Below are 24,551 nucleotides of genomic sequence, written 5' to 3'. Positions count from 1 at the left end.
GAGATGTTTAACAGATAGCTCTCGTGTATCCACCAATTGAGGGATTATTTCATACTGACGTCACATGAACAAACTGCTGGCGTCACGAATTGTGCTGCAAAGACCAAACACTGGAAACACCTGGAGAGATTCTCCATATTTTCAGAGGTTGTTCAGGGGTCTTTCAAGCTCAACTGTACAACACCACAGAGATTAAGCTACCATGGCAGATCGCACTGCAAATAAGATAACACATTTCTACTCCAAAGAAGGAATTTGTTCAAAGAAATAACAATCCACACACCACGACCACATTTCATAACTGCTGCATAACGAAAATTGTTCAAAGGATTTTTTTTTCACTGCAGGGATCACAGCTTCAATGTTACCAGCAATTTCCTAAAATCGAGGGGGTGTGGAAAGTGTTTAAAAAAATGTACGTACGCTGATCTGAGGGTAGTTGCTGAGGCAGTACTCAAGATGGACCTGCTTGGTCTGTTCCTGTGCTTCGTGCACCAGTCGCACGTTGCTCAAAGTCCGCACGTCTGCTCCAGCCGCACCAGCACACACAAAGGAGAAGACAGCAGAGGCCCACCAGGAAAGGAAATGCAGTGCCATACATTCAGAACACAGGTCTCTTAAACACAAAGCAAAACACCTTAATAGACTGAAAAAGCCTGGATTGTCCAGTGAATAAATCCCTCATACAAGTAGAAGGTGCAGTAAAATCACTATTAACTTGCAGCAGTGCAGCAGCTTTCCACGTGGGGAAACTTGCAATGAAAGCTTAAAAAAAAAAAAAAAAGCTAGCCCTTATGCCATTTTTCGAAATCACTGAGAAAAAGTTCCAGTGAGAGCTTCAAAAAGAGCACAAATGACGTCATTTTCTCCCATATAGAGTTTTTGATGAAATTAAAGGGAAAACTTTAAAACTGCTATTCCAGAACTGTGCCCATTTATTAAGCTTGTACACGTATACATAGGCAAAGACAGGGAATCAGACAGAAATGTTACTTAGAAATGAGGATGAAACAGCATGACTAAAACAAGGCCACAAGTACTCACGCTGCTTCATCCTCAGTTCTAAGTGTGAATCACCTATGTTTCATCAAGTTGCTGCTCACAGTAATAATATGCACTGCAATGGCAGGCTGTTCTGCTGGCAAATCATGATACCAGTGCATTCATGCAGCCAAACACTTCATACCGATGGTTCTGTGTACACACACAAACAGTACCGGTTGTTTATTTACGACTTTCTAGCCACGCCACTGTTCGATTGTAATGGCTTGCTTTACAATGCCATATTAAATACAAGATATATGTACTAAAGAAGAAGTATTACATACAACGTATTCTCATTGCCTAAATGTTCCCTCATGCAGATGCACAGACTAGAAAAAAGTGAGAGACTAGATAATTGCTGCAAAAGTAGCTAAACTATGCTGTCAGGTGCAGCCTTCTGTGTGAAACAAAAATAATCATAGTTGGGAACATGTACGTCTAAAAAAGGCCGAATCGCTTGGGATGGCATGAAAAATAACTGCAGTACTGACACTGATGCCAAATTTGTATACACTGAATTGTTTCGAGGCCATTTTTATTGGTACCTAACATTGAAAATTATGCCAATTATACCAAATCTAGTAACTTAAAAAAGCAGGATTTCGCAAAGTGATTCTAAAGAATGATGTACCGGTCTGGTAACTGTTGGAGATAACACGGGACACGGGAGGGGGCGCGGAGGGGGCTCCGCAGAGCACCACGGCGGGCGCCGTGCATATTGTGGTGTAAGCAAAATCAAAGGTGAAGTTAGCTGCACATTGTCTGCTACGGTTCCTCCCACTTCACCTCGAGTGGCAAAAGATTGCAAGCACCCTTTACGAGAGCGCACGCGGCAAAGTGTGGGGAACCGCAGCAGACGATGTGCAACTAACTCTGCCTCTGGCGCTGATTGTGCTTGCGCCGCAGTACTATGCGCCGCCCCGCTTGGTGATCCAAGGTGAGTGGCAGCGAGGGCCGTGGTACCTCTAACAGTGGCCACATATGTACAAGAAACCCCCATGATCAGAAAGGCACCTATAAAGGAACGCCCACCATGAACATGTCCATAATAGTGTTCTCTTGGGCTCACTCACAAGAAGCGTTACAATGATGTCAGGTGTTTAGAGCTGGCTTATGGCTACGAAATAGTACCATCTCTAAATATGGGGGAAGTTTCTTTTTTTTTTTTCTCCTAGCAAACTAAAGCGCTCTGTGGTCCTGTGACTAAGGCACAGATCTAGATCCTAATGCTAATTCCTCAGAGACATTCTTCTGTGATGCTACGATTTGCAAAAGAGTCTGAGAGATTCCAAATGAACAAAATGTTTTCTTCCTGAATTTTTTTTTTTTGGCAGAGTACTGAGCCAATCTCATCCGAGTGTAGCAATGCCACAAAATTACACACTTCCTATCATTATGAATACTGTCAAATCAAATAGGCACATCCCATTACATTTTAGTGATTTAAATTTGAATTAAAGATCACAGATCTATCTTCTCAGCATCGAAAACTAAAAAAGAGGCAGGAAGGGGTTAAGCATGTTGCCTTCAATGATTAAGGTAGTATATTGGACAACCCAAATGATACACTGAAACTATGCAACTATTACACCTACTTGTAGTTTCCTGAACTCATCTACAAGGGCATAGATTTTGCAGAAGGTTCCCTGGGGCTCCTTCAAGGCCAGTGACCCATCTCCACAAGATGAAAATCTTACGAATTGACTCCTAGACACAAGAGTGTTTAAGATTCTCCCAACAGTTTGCGACAACTGGGATTCATATTCATAAAGAGTCACACAACCGGTTACAATGCCGGCCTGAATTTCATTAGTTTTTGTTGAGCGAGAAGAACAACAGAATCTGATGGGCTCATTTTTTTTTATGCAAGAATAGAAGATTTGGGGCTTTCAGACTGGATTAAGCACTTTATAAGGAAGCTCATTTTTTCTTCAGTTTTCATAAGTAGAATTTTGCCTATTCACCTAGACAGTGTAGCAATGGCTCCCCTGGTCTCTACAACATTTCATGCAACACCATACGGACAAAGACAGAAGCTGGATACTAAGAAAGCTTTAGTATAAATTCGAAGAGATCAATGTGTCTTGCACCAAGGCATAAAATGTTCAATTCCTAGTTGCTATGAGAAAGGTTGAACACTAAGCAACACCTTTGGCCACAAGTCAACAAAACCACCTTTCCGATGGCTCACCTTCAAGCACACATTCAGCAACTTGAGGTTGACACACTGCGTGGCAAAAATGCATCAGTGTTTGCCAAGCCAAAGCATCACTGGATACTAGTGCTTCTAGTTCACATAGCTGTTAGATAGATGAATGAATGAATGGATGGATGGTCAAAGTAGATGAATGCAAACAATAGTAATACCAATGAAGCTATGCAGTCATGGAGAGCACCTAATGTATGGTATTAAGTGATCCTTGAAGTGCTAAAAATAAGACTGTCCCATCCACCTCTCTCACAAAGGAGTGAAGCATATTTACTGATATGATAAAATTTAAGCATTATGTGCAGTACGACAGCAGCAAACATGACAACTCAATGACTGTATTAATTGGGTCAAAAGAGTTGACATCAATACTTCAAACTTCCAAGAATTTTTTTAAAACTAAATGTTTGCTATACTGCTCTATGCTGTAAATTCTATCAATGAACACTGCCTTGCAAGCTATTCGAGATATATATGAACAAAAACACATGAGATGTTCAGTCACAGACGGTTTCAATGCATGCTCAATGCTGCGGAAAAGATTAACCAGATGAATGAATGAATGAATGAATGAATGAATGACAATCTAGACACTGTACTTGAGAGTCCACATATTGAGTAAAATGAAAAGGCTGCCTGTTTGTACCTTGAGTCAGCTGGCTTCATCATCTAGCAAAAGAGATGTAAAAAGGGTCTTGGAGACTTAGGAGCCCCAGTTGCAAGCATTATTCAGCAACTGCAAGATCTCGCAACAACCAAATACAGAAACCATGCCCCAAGCTAATATATGTTTGAGCAGCAAAGCAAGCAAGACGGGACAGATTTTTTTTTTTTTTTTTTGTAATGCAAAAGTTGTAAAAGATTGCCTGAATGCTTACATGCTGTACAGCCTAAATGTTACCGGGACCACATATACCTTATCTCTAGTGCTAAAAGAAAGCTGTTATTTGTTTTCTGCTTTCACTTATAAAAAAGAAAACCTTACAGTACAATGGCTTCGTAAAGTCAAAGGTAGAAATAGTCCACTGACAATAGCTCATACTAATACAAGACAACCCGTTTGTTCTTCTGAAATGCATTTTCCTTAAATCTTGGGGCAATTCACCAACACAAAGTAAATGAAGTAAAACATGAAGCACATTATGGTGTCATGCACACATAAAATGAAATATTAAACAAAATGGGATACGGAATTAGATGGTACATTGCAGCCAGTCATCATTTAGAAGCAGCCATCCAAAGTGGGTGGCACATGGCAAATGTACACATCTTGTGGAGGCACATGAAATTGAATGGTTCTGGAGGATTTGCACTAAACATTCTGAGACAATAGCCAATATGCGACTAAGGATTCAGGAGTGTCTTACAAGGTGCCAGATATAGAAATAAAAGCTGACTGCAGCCTTGTTTTCAGATGCCTTTACTTTTTTAGACAATTGCATTCAACTTCTAAAAATTACACTTGAAGTGCGTTGCAGGCTATGCAATGTTCACTGAAATACATGCTTAGACTAGTGCTAAATAATGTGAATACCCTCTACAGTCAACAGTACAATTAATGGTAACATATGGCAATGGTGGGAATTAGTGATTTTTACGGAAAATGAAGGCTGCACATTTTCTGAATGCTAACTTAATATTGTGCCTCAAATACAGTGACATATGAGATGCACTTCAAACACTGTTAGGCAGTCAAATGAAAGATATATAAATCAGGAATAGTAATGTGTTACAAGCCCAAATTACAATACCATTGTTTACAATGAAATGCTATGGCCCCTTGCATTAAAAGTCAAATTATTACACTTTGTTATGAGTAATACCTCCATTTAAAGCCAACCATTATATGAACATATTTGCCTACACTGCAAACATATTACATTGAACACAAAGGAACGAGATAGGCTGGTACAAATGCACTTGTGTAGACTTGCCCAACTTAGGTACTCTGCTTCTTCACAAGAATAACAGATCACTCAAGCAAATACGGGGGTAATACAGTTGAGTTCGTTTAAAAGATATGCAAGTAATGCAGGAAAAGTAGACCGAGGTAACCATTTCAACTGTATATATAAAGCACCATTTATCTTTATATAAAAATGTGCTTTTTTGAAAGCTGCTACCCCCACTCCAACCTTTTGATCGTACAATGTCGAGCCCAGTTTCAAAGTGAGTGATATGCAAGTAATGCAGAAAAAGTAGACCGAGGTAACCATTTCAACTGTGTATATAAAGCACCATTTATCTTTATATAAATATTTGTTTTTTTTAAGCTGCTACCCCTACTCCAACCTTTTTAACGTACAGAAAATGTCGAGCTCAGTTTTATCTACAAGAAGCTAAGCCCCTAATCTCTAGAAGGGGCCACAGCAGAAAGCAGGAAGATGGGCAGGCATGCACAGGATAGCAAAGCAGCCAAGCTGGCAGGGCACCTGGGTTGAGCAGGAGCAGGAACTTGAGGCAGACATAGTCGACGGGGTCAAAGCGCAGCTCCTGCAGGCGAGCAGTGAGCGCATGTAGCTGGTCGGCCAACGCAGGCAGCCCCAGCAGTGCCAGTGACACGAGCGAGAACTTCTGGCCATTGGGTAGGGTGGTGTCGTCTGGCAAGCCATTGTGCAGCCGCTGGTGCACATGATCCAGGATGAGCATGTCACTCCATGACTGCTGCAGCAGCTTCATTTGGTCATCCACCTGTAGAAGTGACAAACAAATGCATAAGTAAACAGGTTTACCAGCCCCCACAGGCACACACCCTGGCCTGTCAGTCACCTGAAACACAACATACTTCCAAGCATCCTCGACAATGCTCCAACATACAGTAATGGCACCGAATGAGTTCATTATTTTGCCCAAACTTTTACTCAAGACAAGAAACTATTATTGTTACGGAGATGGTATGCACTGTGAGCGCTGGTGCTGCTGTGTGTGCATGCAGGTGACAGCGCATGGGTGGCCCACGCAGAAGATTAGAGGGTCTCGAAGACGTAGTGCTTTGGATGCAAAAATAATGAGGCAAAGCGAACACACAGCCAACACTACTCTCAATCACCCTCTGCATTCTGCCACTATCATGAGCATTGTGTGTACACACACTGTATGCACACCGGTGTTTCTACTGAGCTCACGATGCACATATATTGGTCTGAAGAGAAAGACCAGTGAACACCAAGTCAGTGCTATCCAATATTCCATGCCGACAGCTTCCAGTCAGTTTCACCTCGTGTATAATCAATATGTGATGCCTGCAGCACCAGGTACAACTGGCGCTTCCCATCATACCAGCATTGCAAGGACCCTCGTGTTTCTAGCTGCAAATCTAGGTAGAGTTCAGGAAGAGTAGTCATGTTGGCTGTGTAGTGGTATCACGCCAGAGCCATGTTCAGTTAAAAGACCCCCCAAGGCATTTAAATGCAATACTAAACTTTGCTATTGCCCCCAATGATTTTCCCCTAGGGCAAAACTGCCTTTCTTGTTTCCCCCCCCTCTCTCTCTCTCTTTGTAAGTACACAGGAAGTCCAGTAGTGTAAAGAGACAATTACATACAACTCTCTAGATATTATACAAAAGAATGGCAAGTACTGCACTTCACAACATAACGCTTAAATCGTTAAGACTTTTGCATCACAAGGGGAAGAGAAATATACTTTAAAGAGCACCTGAACATTGCAAGTGAAAAATGATTCTGATCTGTATAGAATGCATATAATATGCTCATAATGTTGCATGTTTGCCTAAAACAGTTGGAATGCTTATGAACATTAACTTCACTATCCACCAAAGTTGTTCATATACTTTTGCATACAAAATAAGCTACCTAAACAAAACTGTTGAGATGCTTCAATCTGCATATCTGGAACAGTCCATACCTTCTATGAGGTTGCAGGTACAACAGAGAAATTTATGCCAGTGGGGAAATTCCTACCCTCCTTTATGCAAATTAATGTGTGTGTGCCAAACACACACACACACACACACACACACACACACACACACACACACACACACACACACACACACACACACACACACACACACACACACACACACACTTTCAAGCATTCTTGACAGTGCTCCAGAGTACAGTAATGGCTATGACTTAGTTCATTATTTTGTCTATATTTCTGCCCCCACGCAAACCTTCAAAAAAAACAAACTACTCCGTTTCGCTTGTAACAATGGTACCATAATGACTGCATTTTTGTTTTACTTCCACTGCTGACAGCGTTGGCCTGTGATGATGTAGTGTTTAGCGACACATAAAGATAGAAACGCACCAGTGAGTGCATTAAACGAACAAGGCGCAACACACCAGCGCGTACGACGGCGTGGCTAGGCCTAACAAAACCAAATACGCAGCAAGGTCGCTCGTCATCGCCGTGCGGGTCACGCACAAAGCGTAATAAGTACAAAAAAACAACAAAATAGGTACACCACCGCGGCGATGGACAATTAGCTGTCGGCCGCACGAAGTGCCTAAACGCAACCACGACAACGGCGCGTCAGCGAATGCCGATGGCCAAATTCCGTCTCTGCACGCCCAGAGGCGCACGTCGACAGCAGCGGAAAGGGTGTTCACAATGGCGGTTGCTTCCATATTAATAATTATACGCCAAGACAAAGATGGCGCTTGCGCAAATGGCCGTGGATCGTGTCCAACTGCATTGTCCAGGTTGCAGGATTGGGCCGCAGCTCCGTGAGGAAACAAGTGCGCTGTGCTGGCTTGCCGACGGCAGAACGAGGGTCGAAGAACAAAAGAGCGCTCCAACAATGTGCCCGCCTTACGCCACCCGGAGTCTTTTTAAAAGCTCGAATCCCGCTGCGCGCCTAGACGGGAGCCAGGGGGCCGTAGCGCGCGCCTTCATATGCCTATCGGCTGTTCTTAACTGCCTCATTTGCCCTCTCGTTCCTCGCCACCACGCATGTGACCGTATTTCTTTGCGTGCGCCATATGATGGGTGTCTAGTTAGATCTCCCCGCACTCGAAGACACGAATGGACTTAGGAGCCGGACGGCGCGACACGCTTCTGCTACTCGGACATTATTGGGAGGATCATGCTGAGGTGTGAGAGGTTCACTGCGTTAGCACGCTGGAAGTGGTCCTGAACTTCAATGGCCAGGGGAGGTTCAGTAATATATTGCACACACATAAGCAAATGGGCAACAGTTTCAATTACTGAATGTGTCCCACTCTGTCGCTTTCCGCTTCGATGGCACGCGCGTTCATTACCGCACGCGGCTACTCTCATTCCGGCTGCAGCCGGACAAGACAGGTCCCGAAGCGGATGTGTGTACTGTTCGCCCCAGCGGACCGCCGGATATTCAAACGGGGTCGCTACGCGCCATGTATCCGGCCAATTCGGTCGAACAGTTACCACAGGGGCTGGAAGGTTTGTTTTTTTTTTTTTTTCGGGAAAAATAATTTTTGAAACATCAGGAAGCAAATCCTCGCACTCGGCTGGGAGTCCGGACTACGTCGTCGGTAAACTTTTCCCGATGTACCTTCCAGCGTGCAGCTCAGATGACGTTCCTGTCAATGCCATTCGATAACTGCTCGGCGCGGCCCCGGCAGAATTTTTTTTTTTACAGCGAAAGCTGTTATGAGATCGCAACGCGGGTCACGCGCAGCGCCGTAGTTGTCCGCCGCCAACCCCTGGGTACGGCACAGGACGCGGCAAAGAGAGCTGTCGGGACGACAGAATTGCATTCATTCGTCAGTAAGCCGTTGAATGGCGATTTCCATTGAGAGAACAGGAGTACAGGGGCAGTGAGGAGAGGGAGGCAGAGCACTGAGTGCAGGGCCACTCGATCTGCCACTGGAATGCGCCGCGCTCCCAGAGGGCAGGGGACAAGGTGACGAAGACATATCGGGCCAAGTACGAAGGGGTAGACACTGTATGCAGTGCATGCGGAGAGGAGGAGGAAACTGCCAAACACTTGGTAATGTTCTGTAAAGGGCTTCACCCTATAGTTCAGAATGATGGCGCAGAGTTTTTCAAAGCACTGGGGTTTAGGGACAGGGAGGGCAAAATAGACTTTATTTGATATGTGGGGTTTAACATCCCAAAACCACCATATGATTATCAGAGACGCCGTAGTGGAGGGCTGCGGAAATTTCGACCACCTGGGGTTCTTTAACGTGCACCCAAAGCAATATAGACTTTAAGCGGGTAGAATTAACTAGAAGGAGGTTATCTGATTGGTGGCTAAGGTCAAGGCACGAGTGAAAATTAAACCATTCACTGCAAAGTACCAGTCCTGTACTTCACTATTTAAAGTGAAAAAAAAAAGATAAATCTAGTTGGTGGTTCACTAAGTAATACGGCTAGGTGGCGTTAGCCGCCGCCCGATCTAAAGGGTACAGCCACATCAATCCATCCATCTATCCAGTAGAGAGACCATGTGACCGGAACATTCCAAGCCCCGGCATATTCTTTGTGGGGCAGCAGCAAAATACGCGTGAAATCGGTCACTCACACGTTCTTCATTATCCTAATACCTAGTATGCTTGCGCAATGACTCATTCGGCAGAGGTCCAGCTGTCATCGTAGCCATCCGTACAAAACACCGGTGTCAAACTACACATGGTTGCTACCATTGCCGCCGCGCTCACCGGCTGAAGAAAAATTCGGAGGCTGTGACGTTCAAGTACCAAGTGACTGGACGTACTTCGCCTACTCCGCTTTTCAGGCGAGAGCACTGCAAACTGCTCCTGGCTGCTCTCGGCGCAGCAAAAGCGCTCTCGCTCTACCAGTGAATAACAGTGCTCCTGCACCTGTTCGATACCTGAAACACGCCGTCTCCGAGGAGAGCACTTTAAGCGTGCTTTTGAGTGCTCCTGCTCTTCCAATGGAATTCGCCATAAGACACGCAACTGCGCGTTTGAACTACCTATAAAAATCAAAACCTTTCGCGATCCCCGCGCCAGGTTTTCGGGCAGATCGTTAGCAGGACTCCACATGTAGCTAAGTGTACTATAGACTTCAAACGGGTCAGCAATTGAACGCCAATGACGCGCTTCGCGGCGAGTCCGTCGCGCACATCCGGCCGCTCACAGCGAAGAGGCCGGCCGGGCGAAAGCGGCGAGCGGCGCTCAATCAAACACGCACCGCCGGGTCCCGCAACGGGCGACAAAAGATGTAGGCCGGCTGTGAGTGACAGCCGCCGCTTCGACGCCGACAATGGCAGCGCCGTGCGACCCCGTAAAGGACCGGAATGAAACGGCGCGTACACCTTTGCCGCTATCATCTCGCACTCGGGCCCAACAAGATGGCAGAATGCGCGTAATCTTTCGCCATGAATGTCAGTTTCCGTGCCCCAACCCCTTCCGCGTGCTTGCTTATAATATATATCGAAACGACGCGCTACACAACCTGCCAGCCTCCTCCAAGCATGCACTCCACCGAGCGGGATGACGGGCACGCGCGTGCATGTTTTACGGCGACACGTCACCAAACCACTTCCGATGTGCGTGATACAATGAGCTTCTGCAGTGTTGAATGCGACGCACCCTCGGAGGTGCTCGCACATGTCGCGATTAGAGCAACTAGAATGCCGTCAATCTAGTTACAAGTAACTCACCATAAAAAATGAACAAAAGTTCATATATCTTGCAATCGAGTTTACAGGAGATTTAAAATCAATTTATGTAACAGACAGATTTATTGATACCGCGCTGAAAAGCTTCGATTGCATGACTGAATAACAGTTCCCAAGCCGGTCGAATTCTCAGCCTGCGTAACTCTGAGAAGCCAGACAGACACACGCGTGTTCCAAGCTCAGACCATGTGAGTAATGGAGAGAGACGGGAATGACGTCACCAGCCTGAATGACGTCACCAGCCTGCGTATTCACAACTTCTATTCCGATGCCTGTCTTGGTTACATCAAGCGAGGTGCGTGGAGAAGCGCACCTGGAAGCTTTATATATATGCACTCTCTGTAGCCACTGAAGTAGACAGATAACTAAACTGTGACAAAGTAGAGCTGTCTGACGTGCATCGAACTGAAAGAACAAATGCTATATTGAAATCTTACTGAATGGACTGCAGCCCGGATCCCTAGACATCTTTTCCGGCTTAAGAACCTCGAGTGAGGCGATTCACGCGACCAAGGAGAAATAAAACATCTATCGAGAAACCCACCGTCGTAGCTTTAGGGAAGCGATTAAAGCTGATTCTGCAGCAATCAGTGAGCTGCGAGGAACCAGCCGCCACCTTACCACTTCCACGTGAGTACCAACGTTGGTGCAGCTTTAGCTAAACTGTGAAAGCGCGCCCGCAAGGGGTCAAGCATTGAGGACCCGACTTCTGCTGCCCTCGGATCCTTCGTTTCCAAGCCCGGTGGGAAATGGAAATTCGAGGAGAGAAAATGCGTTGATAGTGTTAATGCTTTGCACCTTTTAATATACAGTCCAGATTGGCTGGCCATTCACCAACGGGCCTGAGCTAATAAAGAGAGTCGGAAAGCCATCGGTCTGCCGCCGCATCTCTCATCTCCCTTGGTAAACAGGTCGAGAAGCAATGCGGCCTGTCCAAACTTTGGCAGTTAGGCATGATGAGCCGTTGATCAAGCGGCCATCGAAAGAGAAAGCTGAATCTTACTCCTCATCAGACAAGAGGGAATGACAACAGATACGCATGGCAACCAGTGCTGACGCCACAGAGTTGGCATTCGCTGCGTACCGAAGCAGGCCGCTTTGTGCCCCCAACAGTGGACGCCAGACAGTGCAGCCTGTTAGCACAACGACGGCCGTCACTCGAACAGACGCGCCGCCCTTCTCCTCTTCCTTTCCCGTTCAACGAAGCCGCCATTTTCTTTTCACGCATCTCTCGCCTGCGGCTCTTTCGACGCGCAGTCATATCCGTTCGGTGCTGACGGCGCGCGAGCGGGGCGCCGCGCGATTTCCGCGAGGAGACCCAAGAGAAACCACGTGACTGACCCACATAGGCCTCCCCGGACGCTCGTCACGTGACGGCCTGTGCAAGAGCCACAGGCGGGCAGCAACAGAACGCGACGAGCCGAAAAGACTTGGAAATCGCGCGCACACACACACACACACACACACACACACACACACACACACACATATATATATATATATATATATATATATATATATATATATATATATATATATATATATATATATATATATATATATATATATATATATATATAATGAGAGAGGGGGCCTAAATCGCGGCAGCAAATGTTATGCAACAAAACAACGACGTTACTCAATGTGCTCCTTTCACAAGAGCCGTCACTGTGGTTACGCACACTTTACATTTCAAACCCGTTCGCTCGCTCCATATACCGGCACCGACTCCTGGGCAATCAATCAACCGTGTGTGGTAGCGGCAGAAGGTGCAGCGAAAGGAGCACTGTCTCCTATAATAATTTGCTCGCCGTCTTGCCAAGCACCCACCGGCGTAGACGACGGTCCTCCATCTCGACCACCATGTTGCTGTCCATTCAGTTTTTCTCTCTCACAGATTCGCTTTTTCACCGTCACTCGCTGGCGGGCGATCAGGTGCAGCGAAACGCCAAGTCCACAAGAGTACCTCGTGCGGGCGCCTCTAATACCTGACCGTCGTCCAGCGGCCACTGAAACGCGACATGTTGCACTTTCTTTTTTTCCTCCCTCGTTATAACACAGTTCTAGTCAAAAGTGTATGGACCGAGCTACTAGCTTTTTTTTTTCCATAACCAGCGCATTGTAACACGCATAAACATACGGCCATTACAAAGGCACAATAAGATGAATGAAAAACAGTACCATCGAGCCTGCGATGCATACGTTCTTATACATTGCAGAAGTAAAATATTACAACATGAAGATCCCGCTCCACGGTACTCAGCCATGGCCCATCGGTACAGACGATAGTTAAAGCGCGAGAACAAAACGACGACACAGAGACAAGAAGGACACGAAGGACTTCTTGTCTCTGGGTCGTCGTTTTGTTCTCGCGCTATAACTATCGTCATGCCATACCAACTAGCCCAAGCAGCCACACTCCCGTCGGTACAGCACACGCGCAAACTCTGTCGACCCCAGCGGGGTAAGTTTTATTCAATTGTAAAGAAAGAGAATTGAGCTGCAAATTTTACGAGATGTGAAAATGCACAAAGTACAAAAAAAACACATAAAACAAAGTGCGCCGGCGTAGCGCACAACCGAACCATTTCTGAACACCAGAATTGAAAAAAAAAAAAAACCTCAGCAGCGTTTATAGGGCAGACACGTGCAGGAAAATAGAATGTTGATTGGTAGATTAAGTTTGCCGTTTCAAAAAATAGAGTTAGGGACGCCGCAGGAGACGGTGCACGAGTTTTCGAGTCTAATTCGTGGTTTACTCATGCCATCATGCCAAGACGCGGATTCGCCAAGATCAAACTCGACGAGACAGGTCAAATGGAACTGAAGCGGAGATTATTTTCAGTCATATGCGCGCATAAATGCGAGAAAATACAAAACGAGGGGACACGAGGACGAGTAGAAGGCGCCAGTTGCTTTGAGCACGGTATTGACACATGTTGCACAAAGACTTGATTGCCCCCGCTTGTGTATCATGGAGAATGCAGCATTGTAATCGTCTTCCACGATGAACTGATTACACATACAGCATTGTTTTCGGGAAATGTTAGCGCACACGGTAGGAGCTAATAATTCCGTATGCACTGAATTCATCACGCATGAAGTCTAATCACGAGGAGTAACTATAAAAAAAATAAATAAGGTGAAACAAAAACACCGTTTCGCCGTCCAGTCGCACCATCGCCACAAAGCGCATACAAGCTTGCGGGTCGGACGGGCAAGTCGGTGGCATCGTCAGCACGCCGTGCCACCGCGTAGCGGAGGGGCGTGCAGTCGGTGTAAACAAATCTACGGTTTGGGCGCGCGAGAGAGAGCTGCCCTCCGTTCACCCCTTTCCTCCCAGGCTATTCCTTTTATTTTTCACGTCCGCTCAGCGGAATCCCTTTCCTCACGTTTAGTGGCGAAGTTATTTCTGGACAAGGAAGAGACGCTAGATAGCAGATTACAGCTCGCGTCATTTCCGCACCTTAATCCCCATTACGCAATACCGAGGACGGTGCGTGCTGCTGCGCGAATTCCGTGCGGAAGACGATCCGCGCGCGCCGGTTTCGTTCGCTGAACGCCACCTGAGAGAACGATAAGGCGCCAATCAAGCGACACGCGGTGACCGTTTGACTTGCGCAAAGCCGCTCAGCCGACCGTTTCAAGAATCTCTGAAAAGTACACCCGTGAGCAGTATGTAAATGAAAGTCGAATACGCCTAATTACAAGCAATAATAACCACGCGCACCACCAATTTAGAATGTGTCATGTTGCCCGACTAAGAGCCGAAATTTGAACGCGTGTTGGAATTACTGCGGTATCAGTCACATGGACACTTCAAGCGCATATTTGCCGTTAGAATTGCCGTAATGTTCCTTCTTATGACCAAAGGCAATAACACTCCCCCCCCCCCCACGCGTCGTATGATATATTTGCGAGGGAAAGCGGGCAAGGGCAGTATACGATCGCGGCTAGAGCAGAAAGAAAACATGCCGGCTCTCCCTTCACACGAAGAGAGAAAGAGAGGGGGGCGCCCTTACTTGGTCGCGCGCCCCCTATCTTGCCAGGGCTTAAGAGACGGCTCGTACCTTTGCCCGCGCTGTGTTATCACCGCTCGGTTTGCGTGTAACTGATAGACAGCACGAAGGTAGCTTTGGTTGTTCTAGCGTTCATGTTTCCTTAAGCTAGCGTTTTGCTGAATCACGCCAGGTCAGATGCTAATTGGAGTTGGCTGCTAACATCATTTGGCACAGCATTCCAATTCATTGCTGTCGCATTTATTGTTTCACCCCGCCGTGGTGGGCTATAGTGGCTAAGGTACTCGGCTGCTGACCAGTAGGTCACGGGATCAAATCCCGGCGGCGGCGGCTGCATTTTCGATTGAGGCGAGAATGCTGTATAGGCCCGTGTGCTCAGATTTGGGTGCGCGTTAAAGAGCCCCAGTTGGTCGAAATTCCCGGAGTCCTCCACTACGGCGTCTCTCACAATCATACAATGGCTTTGGAACGTTACACCTCACATACCAATCAATCAACCAATAAATCACTGACTGTTTCGTCTTTGCGATGAAATTGACTTCTTAGTACAGCAGAAAAAAAAACACAAAAAACGCGCGAGCGCCAAGAACACAGAGAGGATTAAAGAAGAGCGAATTAGCATAGTAGATTCAGGTAGGAATCTAAAGCCGCTTTACATAATAGCAATGCGCACGTTTTTTTTTTCCTTCCTGAGTGAGGCTCTGATACGTTGGGTGGTTCTTTTTGTTCCTTACGTGTTTACTTTTAGCGTAAGAAGTCTGAAGTATCACGCCCCCCCCCCCCCCCCCCCCAACTCCACCTGCCTTAGGGATTCCTGGAAATGAGCCCTTCCTATTTGTTATGATGTTTCCGAATGAAAGCATTGCACGGGACGTTTGTTCATTGTACGCGAACACGACGAAAGTCGTCAGCTTTCAACACAAATACAGATTTTCTTTTTGATGTCGGCGAATAATTCTTGCTTCCAGTAGCTGCCAGTTTAACTGATCGACCAAATGACGGTGGCGAAGAGCGCAAATAGATATTACGCAGGTTGAGGTATCCCAGACAACCAGAAAGGATATGTCTTATCATCCGTGTTCCAAGCTGCAATGGAAGAGTTTTTACCCACGCGTCGCAAACGCTTTTCTCGTGCTGCCGGTCGGTTTCCGAAAACCCAAGTGCGGGGATTTCGACAGCGCGTACTGCACGCAAGAGAAGGCCACGAGACGCCAGCAGCGGGGCGGCGCAAGGGACGGACGCGGCAGAGTCAGCGAGGCGAAAAAGAAAAGAAAAAAACAAGGCACGCTCTTGCCATTTTCGCGCAGCTGCACATTGCGGGAACGTTACTTACTGTAACTATCCAGGAAGCGGCGTCCACGGCGAGGAGACGACTCCAAGGCCGGCTCGCAAACGATGGCGCGAGCGTCTTAAACGAGCTGTGATTCAGCGAGGCAAGGCGGTCTGGTAACGCGGTGACTAAAAGGAACGGCACTAAAAGGAAGAATACACGCGGGAAAACAAAACAACAGTCAGCGGAAAATACGAAATAAGCACCGGATTGCCAGCGAGGGCGGCAGGCGTTTGACGGGAGGATAGTTCCGAGGAAGTTTTACTTCTTGGCCACACGGGGTGCCAACGTTGAGGCAGGTTACAATCGGATCGTCCCTGATGGCCCATCGGCCTATATCTCTATGTACACGGAGGAAAAGAAGATGTACCGGTGAAAATTCGCATGCATCGCAGCATACTACACGTAATAAGTGTAATAAGTATACAAGTAGCTAGCCCCGCTCTGCTCCCGTCTGGATCCCGTCGTCAAAAGCCGCGGAAAGAACCACAATGTAGCGTTTTCGTTTATTCCGACTAGTTAGTTGATAGTGACAGAGAGTCGACGCGTTATAGAATGCCGGAAAAGTGTCGTTGAGTCCACCGACAGGTCAGTCAGCTGCTTGCAAGCGCGCCGCGGGCGCCAGAGAACGGTGCCACACGGGAAAGCGCGCGGCCGAAAGAAGGAATGGATATTTCATTGTCGACTCTAACCTCGACCTCAAAAGCTGACGCGGAGGAAGCCAGGAGTGAGAATGGAACGACGCCGTGCCCATCCTTCTCCCGGCGGGTGCCAAGTAGAACTGCGGCTGCAGCTGGCAAGAAGAGGCACACGACGACCGCTGCCCACCCCTTCCTCCTAATAGCTGGCCTGCTTTCGGCCTTGGACACAAACAGAGCGTCGCCGAGAAGCACGAATAAAACAATCGGGGCAAAGGAAAGGGGATCGGAAGGAAGAGACGCCCAGCGGCAGAAAGGGAAACGCGCGTGCGCCCCGCTGTGTGTCCGTTTAATTCCGGCCCGAACGAGGTGCGCTGGGATCCGGTTTATCCTTGACCGAAATCGGCGAATAAAGAGCGCCTGCGCGCTGTGGCAAAGGAGACAACCACGCAGCGAAAGAAGTAATAAAAAAGGCTCTGTATGCACAATGCGTGCATGCGCTCTTTATACTTGACATATATTGAAATACTCCGTGCTCACAGTGTACTCCAGAATAATATTTTTACGCGGTGTAATCCGGATCGAAACAACTGGAAACACGTGGACTGTGAAAACTGCAACAATTTGAAAGAGGCAGGCATGTTCGTGCATACCTCCTAAAAACTCGCACGCGCATATGCTTTGCTTGTCTTGGAGAGAAAAACGCGCTAAATTGTGTTTCCTTTCAAAGCGCCACACGTTTGCTTTCTCAGGATTCAACAGGTCCCACTGCCGAACCATGGCCCGCGCACTCTATAAGGAAGGCGTTGTCCTGAAGGTGCGGCTTAGGGCGAACAACCTCTGTCGCGCTCTTGCGATGTCCACACACAAGACACTCAGTGCGAATAATACCACAGAGCTCGATCACCACCTATACTGGCCATTTTGCGTGTCGATGCAGCGATGTCCAATGTTGCAAGAATGAGAGCCCGGAGAGAAAACGCGAGGTAAAAAGAAATGCAGAGCTGAAGCGGACGAAAAGCAGGGCGCACGAATACGCGTATGAAACGAGAACTGGAAGGGGAGGCAGACCCGGCTTCGATTGTACTACACCATGCCAGACTGCGCGTATGCGGGCAAAGCACTTGGCGCCCCCAACGGGACAAGTATTACGCAAACAGGCGCGCGAGCGTGTCATTCGCCAAAGAGTTATCATCACCGCACCCTCGCGTAGCGGCGCGCCGGGAGACCTAGATAGCGAGCCCAACGAGGCGAGAGTGCATGCGTGTTCGGCAACGCACACACATTCAATTTTGAGCGCCGCCGCCCTCAGGATGCAAGGAAAAGAGAAGAAAGTGACAGATTGATCACACCCCTCTTCCACGAAGTGCCCAGGTTTGCCCGACTCCAGATCGCGGTTCTTCTCCACCTTGTCCTTAGCCGAGAGAGAGAGAGAGAAAGAATGCGCCCGGCAGCAGTGCGTGCTCGCTCGTCATTAAAAAAAAGAGTTTCTAGGTCGGCGAAAGCAAATTTCTGCCCGAGTGGTCCGCGTCGGAAACGAAACGGGCGGACTGACGAAGCGCCGTCAAGTGCCGCCGCCTGTAAAGCCGTTTCGAAACGTCCCCCCGTATCGCGTGTAATATCAAAAGGGAGCTCTTCTCCGCCGGATCGCGAGACGTCCCGTGCGATCTCCCGCACGTGACCTGCCCCGCGGCACAACAAGCCGAACAATCCCTTTTACCGACTCGAGAGCACTGCTATAAGGGCCCGCCCCTGCACGCACGTTTTCTCGCGTCCTCCTTTTCCGAGAAATTCTTCGCACGAAGCGAGCTGCTGGGCTCGAAATTTGACAGGCTATAGAGGACGTATAAGTGGCACATGCTCCCAGACGGCTTGGCTCGCTCTTTTCCCATGCAAATGGGCGAGAAAAAAACTGATTGATAGTTAGACGGACGCACGTGTCCGCACGCACGCACGCACGCACACACACACACACACACACACACACACACACACACACACACACACACACACACACACACACACACGCACACACACACACGCACACAGGTTTGCGCTGAACGCGCAGCACTATCACAGCGAAAGCTAGAAGAGTGGACTTGATTTGAGAACTTTTTTAAGGGTAGCTCCTGAAACCACACTTGCAGGGTACCCACTACGCTATAATCATTGTGTAATAGGCAGCTATTCACAACGCAATTCTACGTCATTCTTCGGAGAAGCGTGGCATCCGCTAAACACTTGCAAGGAATTTCGTGCAAATTTTATGATGAAACGGACTTCCAACCGGACTGGTACCCTATCTTAATGAGGTGCTTGGCCTCGTCACCTTTTGTGTATAACGCAATTTCAAGAACTTTCGCTGCTCTACTTAACTTCGTTACTTGTCGAGTGTTTCCTTAGAAACGCCAGGGCGCTTAATGTCACTGTGTGATTGTACTTATGTTGCATATTATAAGCGTCATTTTATGTTCATTCTAACACACATTGTAATAAATACCATGAAAGAAAAAAAAAGCACAGGCGTGGCTCAGCGGTAAAATACTGGGCTGGTGCGCAGTGGACCCAGGTTTGAATCCAACTATGACTGTGGTGTTTTTTGTTTTTTTTTTTTCAATTTCATGTTACAGTGGTTACGGACACCAGCGGCGGCGGCTGACAACTACGGCGCTACCCGTGACCCGTGTTGTGATCTCATAACACCTTTCCCTGCAAAATGCCCCCAGCGAGGTCAAGTGAACGATGCCCAAAGCGCCACATGAATGCACAGTCACTTAAGGGAAATAGACGTAGGAAAAGCGGTAATTAAGGTTCCTTGTGAGCTCACTTCGTTGTAGAAGTGTACCGCCTCTCGCAAATAGAGCCTGTTTGTCATAATGAGCAGCGTGGAAATTAACTGGCTAGACGCTTAAGAAAATAAAGCGAAGAAACTGAATTCCATTTCGAACTCGTATCCTACAGATCACCGGGTTTTCCAGAGACAAACTGTGCAATGTGCTTTCCGCTGACGGAAAGTGAAAACTGTTAAACCTGCACGCTAGCATATGAATAAAAATTAAACGTTGAAAACAAACAAACTTCGATTACACTTTGTTTAGTTTTGTCGTCACGTTTCAAGAAGAAGGAAAGAAAGCGATGTAAGATGGGACAGTACGTGTTTTCGAAAGAAAAAACATCAAAAATGGATCTGCCTGGAAGTGTTCAGACTGCAGAGTAACGGCCGAAAAGGCGGAAGCAAAGCGCCACCTGTGGCATGCGGACGCGGTGCGGCCATTGTGCCCGTCTGCCAGATATAAAGCGCCATTAAATAATGCAGGCCATCTGTCGCCGTCCGCGGCGGTATCGAAGAGGGCTCGAGGGGAGGGGAGCAAGCAACAAAACGGCTGGAAGAAAGGGAGAGCGCCATTTCCGGAAACAGCTCCGGGGAGCGCAGGGAAGGGCGAACGCGGCACAACACCGGCGGCCGCGACGCGGAAATAGCTCGGCGCGGAAGGAAGCGGGAGAGCGAGACGAGGGATCCGCCGCGCTTGGCCTTGAGGACGCTTGTCCCCTTTTTAGACACGCTGTGTGTTGTTACGTCGGCGATGCGAGGAGGCATCTGTCCGGCTGCTGCATTGCGGCCGCCGCCGCAGAGGGGTGGCATCAGCGTCCGAGAGGTTCATCCGCCACAATAAAAGAGGGCCCGGTCGAAATACGCTACTGAGTGTAAGTCAAAGCAAAGTCAGAGGGGAAAAAAAAGAAACATACGCGCCTCATCAGTGTCTGACCACACTGTCAAAATAAAAACAGGACGGGGGGGGGGGTGATTAACACTAACAACATCAGCCAAGATAATAGATTTTTTATTGTTTGTGTAGGAGGAGCAGGCCACGTTAAAGAGACAGATTTTTTTGGTGGGGCGGCAGAAATTAATAAGTGCGGCGCTTCTCGCGGGCTGCGAATAAGCTAAAAATGGTAAATGGCGGCAACGACAAATAGGCAGCTGTCAAGGGCACATCTTGTGACACGCAGGCAACGCATATTCCGTAGACCCACTCGTTTATAGGCTACGCACGACAGGACTTGGGACTTCGACGCTGAACGTAGGGAAATAGTGATGTTAAATAAAACACACCTTCAAATTGTATCCTACAACTGAATCATGTGCGAGGATTTATCGTACGCGGGAGCACTTCACTAGGACTTTGCAAACTGAAATCAGTGGTATCACTGTGATAGTAACAGTTCACTTAGGATAGAAATGTATATACTGAGATAAAAAAAATATCCTTTAATGATTGTGAAGAAGCACAGTCGACTTTCGGAAAGTAAAACCCCCGAACCAGATGGGTAGAACTTTTGTCCGATGTCAGCGTTTATAAGCCGCAGCCCAACAATTAGTAAAGCAGTGGTATCCCGGAAATGAATACGTACGCAAAAATCTAACTAAAGAGCCTCGTTGCAACGGCTTTCACTGCGGGACTCCGAAACATTGCGGCGAAGCTGGCTACATGCAATGCCACCCGACGGCGTCAAAGGCGGAAGTGGCACTTGCGGAAGGAAGTAGGTGAGTACGCGATGCACTTGGCCTTGGGAGAGCCGGCGCCTTTCCTGTTACGATGCGGCGGCGCGTTACGTCAACGAAAGGGGGAAACGTGGAAGAGACTAAGAAAAGACGGCCACGCGCTACGAGGAAAGCGCGTACGAAGATCGGCTTCGCGCTAGCGCTGCTTCCCGACACCGAGCGGAAGGTTTAAGGACATCGATGCTGAGGTGAGTCTGGCGAGCCAGAACGGGCCTGCATCAATTTTTATCCTCTATGCGACGCGAACAACACCGTACGTGCGAGCCGCTGCAAATGAAAGGCTCACGGCGGCAGAGGCGAATGATGGCGGAGAGAGAGAGGAAAGGCAGAGAGGTTAACCAAGCTTGGTCGGTTGCCTACCCTACACTTGGGGTGGGGGAGAGAGGGAATAATATAAAGGAAAGAGAACTTACCACGCAACCATTCGGGAGAGAAAAAAAAAACACTGCGCCTCACCTCTTTCTCTGAACGGCTCGGAAGGACGGATTCGAAATGTGTACGCACGGTAGCACATCGCTACAGGTCATCAATGTCACTTTTCACGGGCTGTGACAAGCATGTCGAGCCACGCACAGGACATTTAGAAGGCGGTCAGAGTCACGTGAGCTTTATAACACCAAGGAAATCAATTATCGGTGGCACCTGGCCTTATGGCGTGGACAGCCATGTTATGAAATGTGCTTACACAAATATACTAACGGAATTAATTTCTATTATAACTTCCAGAAAGATAATTCGAATTGACCACAAAGGCAGAGAGGTACAAAAACAGCACCATCCTAACGCTTGGCCTAACGTTCTGAACAGCGCTAGGACCAATTTGAACCAGTATGCTGCGCGTGTACGTATTGATAACAGCGACTTCGGCGGCGTCGCTGAAGCAGCGCGCATGCGAAAATATGACTGTTCACCGAATCTCAACAAAACACACACACACACACACACACACACACACACACACACACACTACACGACATCAAATAAAGAAAAGCTTTGCCGCCGCAGCTGGTACCCTTGTACAGCGAGCGCGACAAGTGCACAGAGCGACCACGTGTCCCAGTTCGACGCAACGCACGTTGGCGCCACTCATTAGAGAGGAGATTGCGCCAAGAGGCGTTAACGCGGCTTGAGACATTCCGTTGAGCCTCCAGCAGGTTACGAAGCAGTAATATCCCCCCCTATAGATACAACCGCGAGCGGCTGAGCGTTGCCATGGAAATCCACCCATCTGTGGCCGGGACCCCGCGAGCACCGGCAGAGTTGCGGCTGCAGGCAGTGCAAGGGGGAGGCCCCCCTGCTCGGCCAGGGCAAGTGGGTCGCGCGGGGACCGGAACGAGGTCACCACCTGCGCCGCCGCCGAACGCACCGGCAGCACGGGGGGACTTGGCACGTCTGCGTCCTGCACTCCGTCGAGAGACCCGATCCTGGATACCCGAGTCCACGGAAGACACGATGGGAGAGAGGTGTTGGGGTGGCCCGTGGAAGCACTTCCCATGATGGGCAACGAAAACATATAAACACACTTAAAAGGAACCATCCGCAAAGTAAACGTCGCAAGAGACGGCAGCCAAAAGCTTAGGACAATTAAACAGCTGACCCATGGACGCAAATGTGGACATCTGTCGCTGCTTGGAAAGTGCCAGCGGTGTGGTCACCGATACGACCCACGTCGTCCTCATAAACGAATGAGTTTCGCAACCGCATGCATCAGTACGTGCATACCAACCACGAGAAACCGCGCAGAGAAAGGAAGGGAATAAAGCATAAAAACAACTCACTTGCCGGCTAGTGTTACTGGCTTACAATTGCCGGCTTAGTGTTGCCAGCTTATGGTTAGTGTGGAGTTGAAATGTGTGTGTTGGGATTAAACGTAATTGTTCTTAGGCTAGGAAGCGGCTAGCTTGAGAACGATTTTACAAGAGTATCGAGCGTGCAAGCGCAAAAACCCTCGATTCACAATCGCCTTTTCGCGCTGTATATACCTAACAGTAACCTTGGGGATGCGGGCAACAGCGGAACGCAGCTGGTGCACGTCCCGTGGCTTGAAAGCGGCGAGTATAGTGAACACTAGAAGACAATTGCGAATGAATGAAAAATTATAATCATCGTTGACATGTCGTGAGCCGTTCACTCAACCATGAGATTCTCGAGCATTCGTTACATACTAGATCTGACGATTCCAGCATTCAGCTTCCAGAATACCACCCCAATAGTTCAATACAGTCATCATTACCATATAACCGCAGAGAAGTGGCGAAGTAGGCCGGCATAATGAAGCGATGTTTTCCGATCGAGTCTATGGCATTCTGATTATACGCCCTCCTGGTCGGCTGATCTCATATATAACGCGGAAGCACTGATGACGCTATAAAAGCGCGAAAACAGAGAAGTCTTAGCATCGACAACGAGTCGCTACAGCATCCACGCCTCCACCTTTCGCGCTAATTCAGAAGTGTTATTTGAGAGCGCAAGCGACTATGTAACATAATGTGCACGGCGTTCGTTTGCATCTATAGATCGGAAGGCATGTATGCGTCCTTCTCTACCGAAGAGAGAGAGAGAGAGGGTGGGGAGCGGAACCCGCCGGGATTTCATGTTTTATAGCAGGAAGGTATACTACCATTGGAACGGTCACTGACTGATGCTATGTATAGCTGTCTGGTAAACTTTGCATCTGCAGCTTACAACACAGCCGCCAAACACGACCACAATCGTAATAGCTGTGCCCAAAGAGCGAGGGCGACAAAGGACGCGGTGGTGGCGCCATCAAAACAGAGGTACGGCATATAGGACAAAACATTCCTCTGCTGACGCGTGCGAGTGGAAATACATTACGAGGACTTACAGAGAAAAAGAAACACTTGAGGCGTGGTATTGCATAGAGAGAGGGCCTCGAAGACAGCTCGATTTTACACCGGCACTTGGCTCGTGGTTGCAGAAGAAACGACTGGGATTCCGCTAACTTAAGCGGACAAAAATATAACGAAAGCCCGCGCACACCTGCAGCCCAGAGCCCGTACAAGCACACCACGCCTTCTCCGTCGTCCGTGCACTTTGTGGCTATATATATGTACGGCGGGCCCTATATGGCACAGGACAATACGGAGGGATAGAGGCACGGCTCACGCTCCTGGAGGAAAGTGCCGGTCCG

General features: G+C 48.1%; 1 protein-coding gene across 1 annotated transcript in view; it reads right to left on the bottom strand.

Annotated features, from left to right (window-relative positions):
* Nucleotides 1-24,551, bottom strand: part of ftz-f1 (ftz transcription factor 1) — a 301,960-nt gene that overhangs the window by 13,283 nt on the left and 264,126 nt on the right. Inside the window, exons 5-6 of the mRNA XM_037414080.2 lie at nt 5,686-5,944; nt 424-524 (exon numbers count right to left, since the gene is read on the bottom strand). Of these exons, the coding sequence (XP_037269977.2) occupies nt 424-524; nt 5,686-5,944 (360 nt within the window). The remainder of the gene's footprint in view (nt 1-423; nt 525-5,685; nt 5,945-24,551) is intronic.

The sequence above is a fragment of the Rhipicephalus microplus genome, chromosome X (assembly GCF_043290135.1).
Source record: "Rhipicephalus microplus isolate Deutch F79 chromosome X, USDA_Rmic, whole genome shotgun sequence".
NCBI lineage: Eukaryota > Metazoa > Arthropoda > Arachnida > Ixodida > Ixodidae > Rhipicephalus > Rhipicephalus microplus.
This window is presented reverse-complemented; position numbering and strand designations above follow the sequence as displayed.